Raw genomic sequence first — 17,975 nt, 5'->3', positions numbered from 1 at the left:
CAGAGGAAAGGTTATATCTAATTCAGAGCTTCATTTAACTGTGCATTTCTCAGCCTCCCTTCCTATTTGACCATTATTTCCCTGTGCAAGATATAGTGTTGCTCAGCTGCTGTTTACACTGAGACTTGTGGAGTTGATACCTGTGTTGAGTGCTAACTTTGATGTACATATGAGCAGGGCAAGCGCATGGTATCCAGAAGCAGAGGACCAGGGGTTTTTGCCTCCAGAAATAAAAAAAAAAAGCAGCCGTAGTGGATGACCCTGTTTATGGTGCGCTCTCAGAATTCAGCAGCCTAAGCCTATGCCTGCGATACCCATCCCTAAAATCCGGCCCCTTCATAAGAGTAACCTTAAGCATTATTTTTTTATTCCTCTCATTTTTTTTCTGTGTAAACAATCCTGATCTTATGAATAAAATATACTTGCTTCTTCAAAGAGATTGGTGAAGGCAGCAAAAACAATAAAAGAAAATTACAATCTCTCCCACTGAGAAATAGAAATCAGGGTCAAGGATGTCCCTAAATAGTACTCAGGTGGCTACTCAAAGCCTCCTTGAAAATGCATTCAGTTCCATGGCTTGACGAGAGGGGAAAACTGCTTCAGGGTCCTTTGTTTTCCCAAACACAGCACCGCATTATCACTGCCTCCAAGCAGAACTGGGAAAAAGAATCTGCTAATCTCATGTCTCAATGGGAACCGAGCCATCCACATGATTAAAAGCTGAATCCCTGGCTAACAAAAATGCCCAGGTGTCGGAGCAAGAGAAAATAAATATTCATTTGAGGAGCTGCAAGCGTCCTGTAACAAACAGCATGAAGGGTAATGAATAAACGATGCCACAATAAAATTAAGCCATTCTGTTTGCCTACTAAAATTGGTTTGCTGGATATGACCTCTGTTTCTGGCTTAAGCCAGAGATAGATGCACTATCACCGTGTCAGCTGCCTGCTGGCCTAGAGGGGATCTGCGCAGTAAACGGGTGCACGGACTACTTTACGAGCTGAATGAAGCAGGGGAATGCCTCGCTGCAGCCACTTGGAATAAGAGTCTTTGATTCTATGTTAGACTAGAGTCCCGGTCAGAAGTCCAGTATATTGTGTCTCATATATTGTATGCATGTGATTTTATATTGTAAACTGCTGCGATATTACCATGCGTGGCAGTATAGAAGCATTTTTTTTAAAAATAAAATAATATTCACTGTAGACAGGCAGAAAATCATGTACAGAAAAATCTGAGACTGTGACTAGAGAATATTATCAAGCAATATGAGAAAAGAACAGGCACTCCAGAAGTCTTTCCCTCTGTCCATGTTGGCATCAGTGGTGTGGGCAAAGTGGTGTGGAATGTTTTGTAGGCCTTGGGGCAGATATTCAAACACAAATGATTAAGTAAGTTAGCCAGATAAGACTTATCTGGCTAACTTACAAGAGATATTCAGCAGCTGAATAGCCCCAAATAAATTGCTAGTTAGCCGGACAAGGCTATTGAGCAGGTCTAACTGATTCTGTTAATTTAACCAGGTAAGTTTGAATATCACTACTTACCTGGCTACGATAGCTGGATAAGTAGCTCCTCTCCAGAACCCCCATAATCTGCCCACCATTAATCCGGCTATCTGCTTAAGCCGGATAAGTGGCGGCTGCTGAACGGGACCAAACATTCAGCCTTATCCAGCTAAATAGCACTGGATATCGGCATCCTGAAGCCTGACTTCTCTGAGTGCCTGGAATGGAACGGGCATAGAATAACCTGAAATGGATTAAAGGTACAGGCCCTGGAAAAGAAGTTTGATATGGCACAGTAACGGTAGCTACTCATGACCTCCCGAAGTGCGGCTGCTGTAGAAAGTTCCGAGGAGGAGTTAAATACACTGATTGTTTAACTCCGCCTAACTGCTTTTTAATTTTATTTTTTTTGTTTAGCTCCAGTTTCTCTTTTGGATCTCCCCATTTTCTTTATTTTTTTTGAGTAACTTGTGGACTGCATGAGAAATATATTTTGATTTGTTTAGTATTCATTATTTTGTCTGTATAACTAGATGCTCCTTTTTTTTTCGGCAAGGCAGTTCTTGCTTTGTAAACTTTATAATTGCAAAAATAAAAAATACCCCATAAAACAAAAACAAATGGATGCATTTCACAGTAGGGACTGCTCTTTTATATATTTTTAAATATTGTGTGCAGGAGGATCAGACCAGCTGTTTTGTAAAGTGTAAGTACTTCAGCCAAATGCTCAGTAGCAAGCATGCATAATTAATAGATGTAATCAGATTTTGCAACCTTGTATGACCATGTTTGCAGGTTTTAAAGATTTTTGTAGTAAGCTCTTGGCTATACTTACAGCGCTAGCCGTCATTCATCCTGACTTGTAAGAAAAAGCGGTGGACACAAAGCTTTTTACTAGGGGGAAAAATGTAATTTTGATTTATTCGACCAAGGAAGCCAAGACACAGATAACAAGACTGAAAATACTTTAGAAAAGAAATGCTCAAACAGATTGATGGAGATGTAATGCTGCACGGAATAGGTTGAAGAATGAAGTGAGGGTCCTGCTTTCACGTAACCTTCAGTATCACTGTTAAGAGGAGTATCCAAACTAATCTGTAGCTGTTGTGACTGGAAGCTGAACCTAAACAAAATGGAAAAAGATGCCAGAGTCAGGGCACTTGCACACTTTTTAACAAGCTCGCTTAAGTTTAGAGAAATTCTATGAAACAAACCATGTGGTGGCATTTTAGAACCGTGCATTCAACAACATAGGACAGGGGCGTTTGGCTTTGCCCACCCAAAGTGGAACAACCTTTAGGCAGGAACAAAATCATCTTTATTTGCTATCTGATTCCCCAGAAATATATGGGATCCTTGCTATAGAAAACCAAAGCAAGGATCTTTTCTCAGATATGGATAAATCTACCTACACCTACCTCTCGGTCTACATAGCTATAGACAGTCAGACAGAACATAGTCACCTCCAAAATCCTATGGCCAAGACTAGAGGCAGCCAGCCCTTTGTAATGAACAGCAATAGGTCAAACTAGGAAAAAGGGAGCACTCCCATTCCCACAGAAAAATATCACCGAAAAAGTATCAATATTTGGCTGACTAAGTCTAGACCTGCTATTGAGAACATCTAGACTTAGCCGGATTACACTTATCCGGCTAAGTGCGCATACACTGTATACGTGGACATTCAGCGACATAGCCTTGCTGCTGAATAGCCCTGTAACTTAATAGCCGGTTGCCCTGAAGTCATCAGTGGGGATGGTAGCCTGGTAGCACTCTCTGCTAGGTAAGACTGCATGACATCTCCTTGAAAAGAACACTGAAATCTAGAAATGCTTAAACTGAACAGAGAGTATATGGATTTAAAGCACTATGGGCCTTATTCAATAAATATGGGAGCACAATTTCAAATTATTTTACCTGAGTCACTAAAGCAGTTACTCTGGTAAAATCAGTGCTTGAAACTTGCCCTCCCTCTTTGTGGGTAAAAGGACCCGGGCAGGCAGAGGCTGCGGATAGGACTGGACTAGCAAGCAATGCACTGGGAATTCATTTTTATATCTCCCTGCATACTGTATGGTACCAACCTTGCACCTGCTATAAAGAAGAGAGATGTGAATGTGAATTGGAACCGGAATCGGTTCCGGATTTGTGGACCATCGGGAAATTATTTTTCCCGCGCTCCAATTTTTTTTTTTTTTAAATCGGCTCCGCCGAGCCGATAACCCAAAAACACAGCCCGACCCTTTAAAATTAGTTCTGTAGTATCCCCCCACCCTCCAGACCCCTCCAACCCCCCCCCAAATTTTTAAATACCTGGTGGTCCAGTGGGGGTCCCGGGAGCGTTCTCCTGCTCTTGGACCGTTGGCTGCCAGTAAACAAAATGGCACCGATTGCCCTTTGCCCTTAGCATGTGACAGGGTATCTGTGCCATTGGCCGGTGTGGTATGGTAGGTATGGATGGCCGGTGCCAAAATGGCCCCCCACTGGGCCACCAGGTACTTACAAATTTTGGGGGGGGGGGGGGTTGGAGGGGTCCGGAGGGTGGGGGGATACTAAAGAACTAATTTTAAAGGGTCGGGCTGTGTTTTGTGTTACTTTTAAGTGCCCTTTCTTCCCGTCCGCACCCCCCATAACTATAAGAGAACCCACGAAATTAATCGTGGGGTTTCCTATCGCTATCGGGGACCCCCCGATATCTGATGAGATTGAAAATATCGTCCGATATTTTCAATCGTCAGATAAACGATTCACATCCCTAACAAAGAACAAAGTACCACAGGCCAGCAGGCAAAAGCCCTTTTTGTTTAAGGTGCAGTGTGTTTTGTAACAAGTACTCGGGGAAAATGTGCCCTAGCTGAATTTTTGGTGATAAGAGGACTAGACTCACCATTTGAATCCTCTGTTCCTCTTGGAAGATTAGGATTTCCTAAGAAAAAAAAAAAAATATATATATATATATATATTTAAATGCTACATTATACAGGCTCCAGGGCTTTAATATTATGTGAATGTTTTATGCTGGCAAATTTCAAATAGCCCCCGCTGTTGCAAACATCTCACGTCTAGTGCATGCATGTGAGGCCGAGGGGGTCACTTACTAAGCATTTTCCCCATAGACTCAGAATGAGAGAAAACCTTTAGTTCCCACCCCCCACCCTCTGTGAATACTGCATATACATTTACCTGCGCTGGGGGGGCAGGGGGACAATATTCAGAACATGTTCTACATTAGAATACTGCCCCCTATATGTCCTTGGGGGAATAGAATGAGAACTACTCATATGGGGGGGGGGGGGGTCAATATTCAATGACCTAGTGAGCAGGTAACTGAAAATCCTGCTGCAGTGTTACTATGTAAGTCATTAAACTACGCCGGCAACACTGCTGGAGCCACTCCCTTTTTTTGTCCAGCTAAATTTGCCCTTTTCTGAATTTAAGTGGGGGATAATTTTGGAAATTTAGGTGGGGGGGGGGGTGGGGGGAAATCTTAGATTGATTGGAAATTTTCTAAAAACAGAGGTTTAGCCGCCTAACGCCTCCAAGTTGAGAATCAACCCCGCAGTGACTTGCCCGAGTGCGGTCTTGTTGGATCTGAGAATGGGCAAAGCACTGAGATTATATTAGAGACGGGCAGACGTTGGGTTTCATGCAGCCCGCTCACTGTGAACCATATTTCCCAGCAGGGAGTCGGGGGAGGTGCCATATTTAGTGCTTTCAGCTATAAGCCCAAAAGGATTCTTACCAAAGACAATAAGCCTTGTGTGAGTGTCCGTGGACCCCAGTGGGTTCTGAGCCGTGCAGCGGTACAGGGAGCCATTTAGCTCTGCTGGCACCCGCTCCAGGACTAACTCCTTCCCATCATGCTCTGAACTACCGTCCAGTAACCTGCCGCCAACTCGGGTCCAGGTGAACAAGGGCTCTGGGAAAACTTCATTCTAGAGCAATATGGGGAAAAATAAAGTATTCTTTAGAAAAAACCAACATTGCAATTGTGGTAGAAAGTAGTAGTAGATATCCCCCTGGTTCATGACTTGTAGGTTGCATCTTTCCCATGCGCCACTCAGATACACTTTCATTTTAAACACTGTTCCTATAACTTTGGATCCTGGCCAAAAAAAAAAAAAGCCTATATAATCCTGCATCTCAAAGTATCAACACAGGAAATTACTGACTGAATAAGTTAAGAAAATGGAAGAATTAGAGAAACCAACTGGGTTATTGCAAACTAAGAACCTCACTTAGCCAAAATAGTAGTAATTTAAGGGAAAAAGTAGAAATGCTTTAAAAAGAACAGAGCTTTTCAAAGTTTGAGAATGTTACAAGTGTAAAAGATGCACGACTGAATGACTCCAGATTTCCAAGGACAGAAAACCAGCAATGCCAAATTTTTTGTATTTGTTTTTTTTTTACAAGCTGCACCTATGGAGCGAGACTGAACAGTAAGCGCCACACAAGCTGCAGATCAAGGATTAAACTTAATGCCAGAATAAGAATCTTCTGTTTGATTTTTCAATAGTTAATCCTACCCTACTGCTAAAGCCAGATAGGCACTGGATTCTACTTTTTCCTTCCAGAAATCTGCTGTATAATTTATGGGGCAACAAGTGGTAGAAGCCAGATGCAGGATGTAAGGTTTTGGGGTTTGGTTTTTGTTTTTTTTTTATATAGAGGATCCTATCTAAATTGCAGGATGAACTTCAAAGCTTTCTGGCAGAGATGAAACAGTCAAAACTGCAGAAAGGTGAAATATTTTGGGCCCGATATTGAGCCTCCAAGCTGGCTGCATAACTTAGCCGGATAAACTTTATCTGATAACTTTGCCAAGACATTCAGGATTGTAACTGTCCTGCTGAAAACACTCGGGTATCTTAAAGTTAGCCAGATACGTTTATCTGGCTAACTTAAGGGCAACCAAATAGCTGTCCTACACTTCTTCGGCTAACTAAACCAGATAAATACTGAATATTAGGGATGTGAATCGTTTTTGAACGATTAAAATTATCGTCAGATAATTTTAAAATCGTCCAAAATCGTTAAGAGTGCACGATACAATACAAATGCCCCCGATTTATCGTTAAATAGGGTGCGGGAAAACCGGCACACCAAAAAAACCTTAAAACCCACCCCGAACCTTTAAAACAAATCCCCCACCGTCCCGAACACCCCCAAAATGTTTTAAATTACCTGGGGTCCAGTGGGGGGGGTCCCGACGCGATCTCCCTCTCTCTGGCCACGACTGCGTTAAGAGCAATGGCGCCGTGGCCCTTTGCCCTTATGTGACACGGCAAAGGTAGCGCCGGCGCCATTTTGGTTCCTGTCTCCCAACGTCACGCGTGCAGGAGATCGCCCCCGGACCCCCACTGGACCCCCAGGGACTTTTGGCCAGCTTGGGGGAGTCTCCTGACCCCCACAAGACTTGCCAAAAGTCCAGCGGGGGTCCGGGAGCGACCTCCTGCACGCGGGCCGTATTGCCAATCTTCAAAATGGCGCCGGCGCTACCTTTGCCCTCACTATGTCATACGGGCGACCGTCGGGAGTCAGGTAATTTAAAACATTTTGGGAGGGTGGGGGATTTGTTTTAAAGGTTCGGGGTGGGTTTTAGGGTTTTTTTGGTGTGCCGGTTTTCCTGCCCTCCCCCGATTTTTAATGATTTAAAAAAAAAAAACAAAAAACAAAAAACATGACGATAAGATTTACCTCCCCCCCCAGCCAAAATCGATCGTTAAGACAATCGATCACACCCCTACTGAGCTACAGTTAGCTTATCCAAACAATTGGCTCTGCCCCAGAATGCCTCCGCTTCTCTTATTTAGCTGGCTAACTTTTAAGACAAATGAAAATTTTGCCGGTTAAGTGACAACCACTGACTGCAACCGGATTTTCTAATGGCACCATCTAGCCAGTTAATTTTGAACCTAACCAGCTAAATAATGCTGAATATTGGGCCTTTTACTTGTAGCTTTAGTTTGCAAAAGTCCTTAGGCATTTTTTTTGGGGGGGGGGGGGGGGGGGGGGAGGCGAACATATGGTAGCTTTTGAAATACAAACATTTTATACTTTCATAAAAACTATTTTATATCTAGAAATATTTCATATACACTTCTTATTCTTCAGCACATTTTGGGGTAAAATGAACCAATAAAAGCAGATTTTGTTTTTCTCTGCAACTATACTGCTGTGAAACAAACTACTTAACAGAGATTAATCCTGCTTCAGCCATAGTCCATAACACATTCTACAGGCTCCCAATCTAAGCCGAAGGGACCCTCCTCAGACCTTTGATCTTATACATGAGGTAGATTACCTGAAATCCATGGACAGCAATCCGAACCGTGTCCCCAACACGAGCTCTGGTTGGTATCATCATTATTTTAGGACCCTTTGGAGAAGCTAGAGATGAAAAAAAGATGAAATGGAGGTGAGGGCCAAAACTTTGAACCTTACCAAACTCCATTCATATGACAAGCAGCAAGCTCATGGCTTTGGAGGCTAATGGTCTGTTCCCAATGAGCCATGCATACATATTACTTGAGGATCAAAGATCTGGACCATTCGATTCTCCTTATTACAAGCAGGGAGCATTAGGCTGTAGACCTGGCCATGGATAACACTTAAGTGGAGAAATAGCTAACAGAGCATAAAACCTGGACCTTAGAAAACTCCCTGTGCAAACTGAAAGTAGTAATATTGCACTGAAGACCAAATATAGCACTCTTCAGACATAGTATTAGCAAAAATATTGTACCGATGACTAAAGATACATACTGTATCTGCAATTCGGTGTATGTTTGAAGTTAACAGGTATTGCTGCCAGTGTGTCTTACAGTTTCAGACTGTCACAATGTACAGGTTTGGCTAGTCTGATGATCAAAACTTGTGTACAATAACCGCCGTCAACAGTAAGACATACCACAGCAACATGCATTATCTAACTGTAAAAACTGAAAAATCTGATATCTGTAAGCAATAAATATTTTTGGATTATTGGCGTAGAAGGGAAAAGTTCCTCACAGCCTACAATGGAACAGTCCCACTGCTATTCCCCTACATGCATTGACAACATACATAAGAACATAAGAAGTGCCATGCCGGGTCAGACCAAGGCCCATCAAGACCAACATCCAGTCTCTGAGTCACAAGTACCCGGCAGATCCCAAATACTTGCTCTGTTTCACTCCCAGGGTTAAGTGATGGTTTCCCAAATCTACTGCTTATGGACTTTCCTTCAGGAACTTGTCTAACCTTTTCCAAAGCCCGCTATGTTAATCGTCTTGATCACATCCTCTAGCAACACATTCCAAAGCTCAACTGTACGCTGAATGAAAAAATACTTATGACTTGTCTTAAATCTGCCGGTTGCTAGTTTCATGGAGTGTCCTCTAGTCCTAGTGTTCGAAACGGTGAATAATGGTTCTCTATTTAACCATTCCACCCTACCCATGCTTTTATAAACCTCAATTCCTCTCTATTGCCTCTTCTCCAAGATGAAGAGCCCTAATCTGTTTAGCCTCTCTCCTTAAGGGAGCTTTTCCAATCTCTTTATCATTTTTGTCACCCATCTCCATCTGCTATATCTTTTGTGAGAAGGGGTGACTATCGACAATGGAAAAGTCCCACTGCCATTCCCCTGTATGCATTGATGATGTACTAGAAATAAAGGTGGGAAAAGGGGAAATGTGTCATCCATTTGAGTAATCTGATTTGCTTTATAATGTAAAATACACGTGGGTTAGATATCTAACAGAATGCACTTTGGGCAGAAATAGGCTTTGAAGAATTGCTGGCTACAATAGATCACCAGAAACTACAACTACAGGTAACTGATAAGGGAACTGAAATAAATATCCATTTTTTTTAGGCCATATTCTTTCTGCCTCCCAACCTTCCAATTCAATGGAACTCTATATTTAAACAATGACATTTCTGCAGAAGGAAAGCATATTAGTATAGCTCCCATAATTACAATTGCCCAAAGTTGGAGCAAATATTTGTGGATGCATCTAGCAAAATAATCTAGGGGATATATATTCAAACAAATCCAGTGAGTGAGTTAGCTGGATAAGACTTCTCCGGCTAACTCACACAGGATATTCACTGGCAAAGCTATGTCACTGAATATACCTGAATAAGTTGCTAGTTAGCCAGATAAGTCTTATTTAGCTAATTTTAGACCTGCTCAATAGCAGGTCTAACTTATTTGCTTAATGTAACCGGCTAAGTGTGTATATTGGCACTTAGCCGGCTAAGTTGGCTAAATAAGTAACTCCTCCTAGTTATGCCCACATCCTACCCACCCCCTGTCTGACTGGATATTCAGCCACTGCTACTTAGCTGGATAAGAACCCTACTTATTGAGCTAAGTAGTGCTGAATATCAGCCTCCAGGTGACACTAGAATCAGTCCAGAATCTTGCACAATGTCTCTTTTACTCTGTATTGTGATCGACCTCATTTATTTATTGCCTTCTTTGATTAAATCAGCTCAAAGACAGTAACCTTTTTTTTAAACAGGTACACGGGCACATATTATAAAATAACCTAAACGCACGCATCTGTGTGTGCAAGTTTAAGTGGATGCTCGCCTATGCCGCATCTACCGCATAAGTGGGGGGATTTTAAAACACATGTGCGCCAATGCCACTACCAGTTTTACCAGTTCATTTCCTGTTTGTCCAGGTAAGGAACAGGATTTCCAAAGCCCCCTAGTTTAATAGCCTCCCTTCTCCCCTGTTGGCCCTGACACTTAAAACCACGTTGATGTGTTTAATATCTTTTGTTTTACGACTTACACCTAAGAACATAAGACATACATACTGGGTCAGGATCAAAGGTTCATCAAGCCAAGAACCAAACATGAAATAGATCCCAAGCTACTATTCTTTATTGATTAATAGCAGTTTATCAACTTCTCCTCACCTATCTACATGATAGGGATGTGAATCATTTTTTGACGATTTAAAAAATCGTCCGATATTTTTTAAATAGTCAAAAATCATTAGCGTGCGCGATACAATAGAAATTTTCCCAATTTATTGTGAAAAATCGTTACTCCCGTTAGTGTCCACTAACGGGAATTATTTGGGGGGAGGGCGGGAAAACCGGCACACCAAAACAACCCCTAAACCCACCCCGACCCTATATAACTAATCCCTTACCTTCCCCCACCCTCCCAAACCCCCCCCCCCAAAACTTTTTACGAGTACCTGGTGGTCCAGTGGGGGCGTGGGGACCGATCTCCCGCTCTCGGGCCATTGGCGCCATTTTGGCTGCCACTCAAAAATGGCGCCGATGGCCCGATAAAAAAAAAACCCCCACCCGACCCTTTAAAAATGACCCCTTAGCTTCCCCCACCCTCCCGATCCCCCCAAAATATTTTAAAATTACCTGGTGGTCCAGTGGTGGTCCCGGGAGTGATCTCCCATTCTCGGGCCGTTGGCTGCCACTCATAAAGATGGTGCCGATGGCCCTTTGCCCTTACCATGTGACAGGGTTGGTGCCATTGGCCAACCCCTGTCACATGGTAGTAGCACTGGCTGGCCAGCGCCATCTTTAAAGATGGCCGCCGCCATCGTAAAGGTGGTCAACCAAAATGATAAAGGGGTTGGAGCAGCTCCTCTGAGGAAAGGCTAAAGAGGTTAGGGCTGTTCAGCTTGGAGAAGAGACGGCTAAGGGGGAATATGATGGAGGTCTATAAAATCATGAGTGGAATAGAAGGGTAAATGTGAATCAGTTATTTATTCTTTAAAAAAAAATCAGAAATACTAGGATATATTCCATGAGGTTAATAAGCAGTGCATTTAAAATAAATGGGAGAAAAATCTCTCTCACTTAATGCGCAATTAAGCTCTGGAATTTATTGCCAGAAAATGTGGTCGAGGCAGCTAGCGTAGCTGGGTTTAAGAAAAGTTTGGTCAAGCTCCTGGCAAAGATGTCCATAAACGTTTATTAATCAGGTAGAGTTGAAGAAAGCCACTACTTATCTCAGGCATTAACAGCATGGGATTGGGATATTGCTAGTTATTTGAGACTTGGATTGGCCACTGTTGGAATCAGGATACTGGGCTTGATGGACCCTCAATCTGACCCAGTATGGCAATTCTTATATTGTTAAGTAGACCAGTTTTGGCTTGATTAGCTATGGTGTTCCAGATATGCTATAGCTTTATTTATTTAATTTGATTAGGAAATGTATAACTCATTACTTCAATGCTCAAGGAGGCATATGATAAAACAATCAAAATCTCAAACAAAACGTAACATAGTAAACAAAACATAGTAAAAATCAAATTACTAAAAAACATTCATAATTCATAAACTAACTAAACATGCCCATTTAAATTTGATAGAAGGGTATCTAGATTTTTGTCAAGAAGGGGTGAAAGAATGCAAAGTTGTGTGGGAGTGTGGCCTGGTGTGCTGCAGTCTAGGTCTATCCAGATGACTGATCTTTTTCCAGAAAGAATTTTAGAGCTTTGCAAACTTATTACAGTGAGCCTTGGTCATCATGGAAAGTACATGAGATTGTGTGGATCCTAGTAGTTTGTTTACTATTGAAATAGTTCTCTGTGAGATCTTTTTGCATGATCAATAACTTTATGGAAGTTGACTTCCTTTGCCTCAGTGATGGCTCTGTGGTAGGATGTTTGGTGCTGCCTGCAAGTCATCTCTGTCGGACTGCAGTGTTGATTTCTGCTATTTGCACTCTAGCCTTCTTTCAGTTTGTTTTGGTTCTGTTAATTCAGGTGCAGTCCAAGCTATAGATTTAGGATTTTTCAGGAGCCAAAGCACTGATGGCCTTTTTGAGGTCTGCACTCCAAGTATCAACTAGTGATGGAGTATGAAGTAGAGAGTGGTGTGAGAATTTGTACAAAGGTCACTGGGTTTGTGTATGCGGTAGGTCTGACTAATTTTGTGGAGATTCAGTCTTTACCCTTTTTGGGGAGGGGGGGGGGGGGGGAGAACTTCCTGTAGACATTTTAACAGCTTATTTTTTTGTTGAAGTCATTCCATCATTTTCATCTTGGTCAGTGCAGCATAAAAGGCTGCCAGAAACCTGCATAGCAAATAACTGTAGGAATTAGAGTCATAATATCGCACTGCAATGATAACTCCATTTGTTGTGTTCCCTCATCCGGACAATAACATTAAACCAGCCTAATTAGTTATTAAAATAACCAGCTACATCTTAAGCATGCGGAGTTTCTCATATCAGTCAAGGCTGAGCTCAGAGATTTTTCTTTGTAAAAGCATAAACCACACTGCTAATTAGTGGGCTGCTTGGGATGAATTGATGTGTTGGAAAAATTTGACAAGAAGGTGAAAGGTTCATTTGAAGAGATTGCTAAAGTCGATTGCTATAGAAACATGGCAATGGTTTCCCCTCATTGCTCTTGAAAGGCTTTGGTGGCAACAGTTCCTGACAGCATAAGATCATTTTGACCCATCATCTGGCAAACCAAATGAGAAAACTGGAGCAGCTTTGCCCAGTCCTCTTCTCTATTTCTCTTCCAGCAGAGCAGATGTTTCTGCTCCTGTGCCAGTTGTGCTACTTTTAGGACAGAAGATGCAAGAGGGGAAAAATCAAAAAGAAATGTGCATTAGTCAACAGTAATCTAGGTATGTGTGTTGTCAGCTGTCAGCTGGCAAGCGGTTCAGGCAGATGTTGCTTATTGTGTTTGCTGTTCTGCAAATGAGGCCATTCACATTAAAACGGAGACGTACACTTACGAGCCGCCGAGGCCCCCTTCCCCCCCTCTCCTTTTTGACATCTTCACTTCCCCTAAATCAGTGTGCAGGGTTCCTGGTCATCAGCCTTCCTTTCTTGGCAAACGAATCTTATTCCTAATTCTGAGAAGTTAATAAAATTCTGACTGCATCTACGCTTTGAAAAATGAGGGTAAAGTAGGCAAGCTTAGAGACTGCACATAATTTGATTAAAGCACGGCCTTCAAGCATCACCACGGCATGTGTAAATAGCTTTGGCTGAAAAGGTTTTCAAAGTTTCAGTTCACAGTGCACGACATGGGTTCGTTCTTAGAGGGGACACTGAAGTTAGACTATTGAGTAGAAGATATACTGCGAAGCAGCCATTCAAGTATACTCTTGAAACCTGTCCTAAATACTGTGAAACCATTTAGAAGAACATAAAACTTGCCATACTGGGTCAGAGCAAGGGTCCAGCGAGGCCAGTATGCTCTTTGCAACAGTGGCCAATCCAAGTCACAAAAGGTCAATAGATTCCAGGCTGCTTCCCCTAGCCCACACCTTATGATTTCCAGTGTTTCCAGGATCAGTATCAATCGTTCCTTTCCTGGTCAGGGTTGGCTTCTCTGAAGGATACTTCAATTTCTATGACAGCAAGAATTCTTAGGAAGGCACCGCTGATAGGAGGAGAGAGGCATCCTACCGTACTCACCACACCCCCTCAAATTAAAAGAAAATTGGCCATTCTAGATGGACTTCAACATAATAAAGAGTGCTGGATAAAGACAAATTGGCTAAGTATTTTTAAATATTTTAATTTTCTTCTTCTGTCCTATGTTTCCGGCTACCTCAGCTCCCAAGTTTATTTCACCTGGTTTATTGTAACTTTGCCTCTCGTTTAAATGGTTCGTTAAAGTTATAACCCCCCATGTTCTTTGTAAATCGATGTGATATGATATTGATCATGAATGTCGGTATAGAAAAGAGTTAAATAAATAAATAAATTCAGTCTGCATGGTTGAAACCGTTCCTCTTGGTTTTCCACCACTTTGGGAAGGTGAGCGTATAAATTCCCATGCCACAGTGACGGCAGCTCCCCGACTCTCACCGTGCCCTTCACCCAACATTGCTACCCCTTTCTTACCCCTGCCTTCCATTTCTGTCCCAGACACATCCAAATTCTGTTACAGTGCGCTGGCCTCTACCACCTCCTACTGGCAGGTCACAGCTTCCCCTTTTGATTCTTACAAAACCAATCCTTCATCCAACACCCACAGTCCCTTTCCATGCAGCCCTGGATTTGTCAATAGGTATCCATTATGCTTGTGCTGGCAAACATTTATTTTATTTATGATTTATATTCCACCGTTCAGCCACTTCAAAGCAGGTTTCATTCAGGTACTGTTGCTATTTCCCTGTCCCCAGAGGGCTTACAGCGCATGTTTGCAGATATATGAATGTGAATTTTGGAGTTTGTGAATTCTCTCCCTCTCTGATATCCATCAGCTGCATACCTTCACTCTCTCTCTCTCTCCTTTTCCTTTCTGCATCCTGAAGTTAATCTGCTATGGTTTCAATAAAGGGCTAATGTTTAAGGAATTTTCTTGTTTGGGTTTCCAGGTTCCCGGGGATGACCCTAGGTCCCTTTTCCTTTATGCTACCTATATCTTTGGGATGGTTCTTTTGCTCTCTGCTCTTGTATTTTTGCTCTTTTTTCTAGTGGGTTTCACTTCTTTCTGAACGTGTATGTGAGTGTGGGAGGCTGGGTTTTCACTCTCGGCATCAAGTTCCGAGCTGGTTGCCCTTGGCTGGTTCCTGGTGCTGGCTTTGGTATCCTTGGGTTAGGGATGGTAGGGAGAGATTTTTTTTGTGGGCAGCTTTTTTTTGTGTTTTCCTTTTTGTGCAAAGGCTTTTCTCACAAGTACACTTATATGTATGATGGTTGGTCATATCCCAGATATAACTGTTTTTACTGTATTGTCATGTCCCATTCTTTTAAATTATCTTGTTGTTCACTAAGGGGTCAATGCAGTAAAGTGCACTCAGCTTAGCACACAGGTTTATATATGCAGTTGGTCACGCATTTTGCATGCGCTAGACTTAGTGCTCGATGCAATAAGGAGATTAGCACAACCAAAGCACGTGTCCAAACAATTGTGTAACCGATAGCACTCATCACATACAAATTCCATGTAGATGAGGCTATTACCCCTGATGCAGAAAATTGCCGGACACCCAATGTGCTCTTTTTAAGGCAGCAAACTTAACTCCACCCTGGAGCTGGTGTTTAAATGAATCCGCAAGTTAGGGGCTCAGGAGAAATAAAAACAATAGTGTCCTGTGTGGTTCCTACCTTTATCCTTAAACTACTGCTTGCGGTGTTTAAGAATAAAGGTAGAAGAATGTAATGGCTTGATGAAAAAAAAATTCTGGATGTATATTATACATGCACAATAGACACACTCTGGGAATGGAAATGTGAGATGGCTTTTGTTGGCCACTTTTTTTGTTGTGCTTTTTTATGGTTTCTTTGGAATCACAGTCAGAGCTACATCCAGTTGAAGTATTATTCCACATAGCACAAGCTATGTTTGTTTTGTTTCCTTCTTATGTTAGAACCATATTGCCTTGTATTTTCTGAGCTATGTCTTTTGTACTTTTTGCTTCTTGTTTTTGTAAATGTATAAATTAAAAATAATTTTTAAAAAAGGCTGGCGTAATCTGCACAGAATTACAACCCTAAACAGCAGTATGACCTCAACCCTAAACAACTACAATAAGACTGCATCATGTTTTCAAGAAAGCTAGGTTGACAGTGAAATATGTCCAGGCCCGACATTCGGCCAACAACATTTAAAGGGAGAAATTAAGAGTCCACTCTCACACCTGCACTGCAGAATTCCTTCATAAGAAGGTAAAGTCTGTCTTCTCACCATTTCCTGAGTTTCAGATATCCCAGTAAGGATTTAGGGGCCCTCTCCAAACTCACCAGTAACTCTTATTTGGTGCAGCCCTGGGCTGATCTCCTTGCTTGCCTCTTCTTGCTGCTCCCTTGAAGCACTGAGAACCCAGAAGGACACTCCCCACCTCCTCTTCAGCCGGTTGAACTCATCAAGTAGGGATGTGCATTCGGAATTCGTATTTGTTGGGGGGCAGATACGATGCATTTGGCAAGGGGGGCCCCCCCCAATACGTTCATGCATTCATTCTTATTCGTTTCCTGGCTAAAATTGAATTAACTACAACCCCCCACCCTCCTGGCCCCCCTCAAGACTTACCAAAACTACCTGATGGTCCAGCAGGGGGTCCGGGAGCCATCTCCTGCACTCACACCCTCGGCTGCCGGTATTCAAAATGGTGCTGATAGCATTTGACCTACTATGTCACAGGGGCTACCGGTGCCATTGGTCAGCCCCTGTCACATGCTAGGAGCAATGGATGGCTGGCGCCATCTGTGGCAAGTCTTGGGTCCCCCAAGACTTGCTGAAAGTCCCTGGTGGTCCAGCGGGGGTCTGGGAGCGATCTCCTGCACTCAGGCCATCAGCTGCCAGTAATCAAAATGGCGCCGTTAGCCTTTACTCTTACTATGTCACAGGGGCTACCGGCGCCATTTTGAATAACGGCAGCTGAGGGCGCGAGTGCAGGAGATGGCTCCCGGACCCCCCCACTGAACCACCAGGGAGTTCTGGTAAGTCTTTGGGGGGGGGGGGGGGTCAGGAGGGTGGAGGGTTTGTTTAAATTCACTCCTTTAGACAACCAAATAACTTGGCGAAGATTCATTGTATTCGTGGGGAATCGCGATACGTTTCGCTTCCCCACAAATACAACGAATATGGCCCTATACGTTGTGGATTACCAATAAGTTGGAAACGAATGCACACCCCTACCCATCAAGCACGCTGTAACTCATGCAGGAAAAACATGGCCTGACTCTTTAAGAGACAAATGTCTGGCAGAGCCCAACCACTGGTGTTGGATTCCAACCCCCTGCATTTCAGTCTTGCCACTCACCGGTGTGACTGACTCAGATCGCCTAAGCAGCATTTCCCGCAGAAGAAATGCATTCCACTGATGGTCCTGGAGGGAAAGGGACTGCAGGATACCATGTGCAGCGAGCCCTTTTCTCCTCCAGTCTCAGTGCTGCAGGCTGGCTTCACCAGAGAATGAGTTCTAGTATACAGTCATCAGGACTGATTCTTTCCACGTTTATCAAACACTCAGCAACAGCAACCTGGGCGAGTTGACAAAATCATCAGAAGCTTCTTTTCAGAAGACAGACCACAAAGCATTTATAAAACTGAAAAGATAACCTGGGAAGCAGGAGAGGAAATAACTTAGGCAGCCATTTTGGGGGCACAGTCTTCTAGCACCCTCCTTCCCTACTCCAGCCTTCTTGAAAGACTGATGCATTCAAACCACTGCTGGTGTAGCCACCACCCCATACAGCTTTATCCAAATGCTGATTAAGGCTGTGACCTGTGCCAGTTATAGTCTATGTCATAATCTATTAAAACTGTGAGCAAATAAAACTCATATAGCAAAAACCAAAACAATATTCACTGCTGCAAATAGGAAGCCTCAGCATCCTCTGTCTTTGGAAGACTGGTTTAAGTATCCCTCAGAAACCTTGGACAAGAAAAACCTTAACTCTCAAGATTCACCAGAGACAAATATTTCATGAAACCTGGCTTCCAATTTTGTTATATTGAAAAATATCCTGAATCAGGATTTCTCATTTGAGAAATGTCTCTCTTCCTTTATTGCT

The 17,975-nt window shown here is 42.8% G+C and overlaps 1 protein-coding gene across 4 annotated transcripts in view; it reads right to left on the bottom strand.

Moving 5' to 3' along the window:
• Positions 1-2,410: 2,410 nt before the first annotated feature.
• The window catches only part of IGSF21 (immunoglobin superfamily member 21), a 716,438-nt gene continuing 700,873 nt past the window's right edge, over positions 2,411-17,975 (bottom strand). For all 4 annotated transcript variants that reach the window (XM_029579027.1, XM_029579029.1, XM_029579028.1 and 1 more), the window contains 4 exons: positions 7,813-7,898; positions 5,251-5,443; positions 4,396-4,434; positions 2,411-2,631 (listed from right to left, as the gene is read on the bottom strand). In XM_029579027.1, coding sequence (XP_029434887.1) covers positions 2,558-2,631; positions 4,396-4,434; positions 5,251-5,443; positions 7,813-7,898 — 392 coding nt within the window. In that variant the 3' untranslated portion in view covers positions 2,411-2,557. The remainder of the gene's footprint in view (positions 2,632-4,395; positions 4,435-5,250; positions 5,444-7,812; positions 7,899-17,975) is intronic.

The sequence above is a fragment of the Rhinatrema bivittatum genome, chromosome 15 (genome assembly GCF_901001135.1).
Source record: "Rhinatrema bivittatum chromosome 15, aRhiBiv1.1, whole genome shotgun sequence".
Taxonomy (NCBI): domain Eukaryota; kingdom Metazoa; phylum Chordata; class Amphibia; order Gymnophiona; family Rhinatrematidae; genus Rhinatrema; species Rhinatrema bivittatum.
The sequence above is the reverse complement of the archived record's forward strand: the minus strand, read 5'-3'. Positions and strand labels throughout refer to the sequence as shown.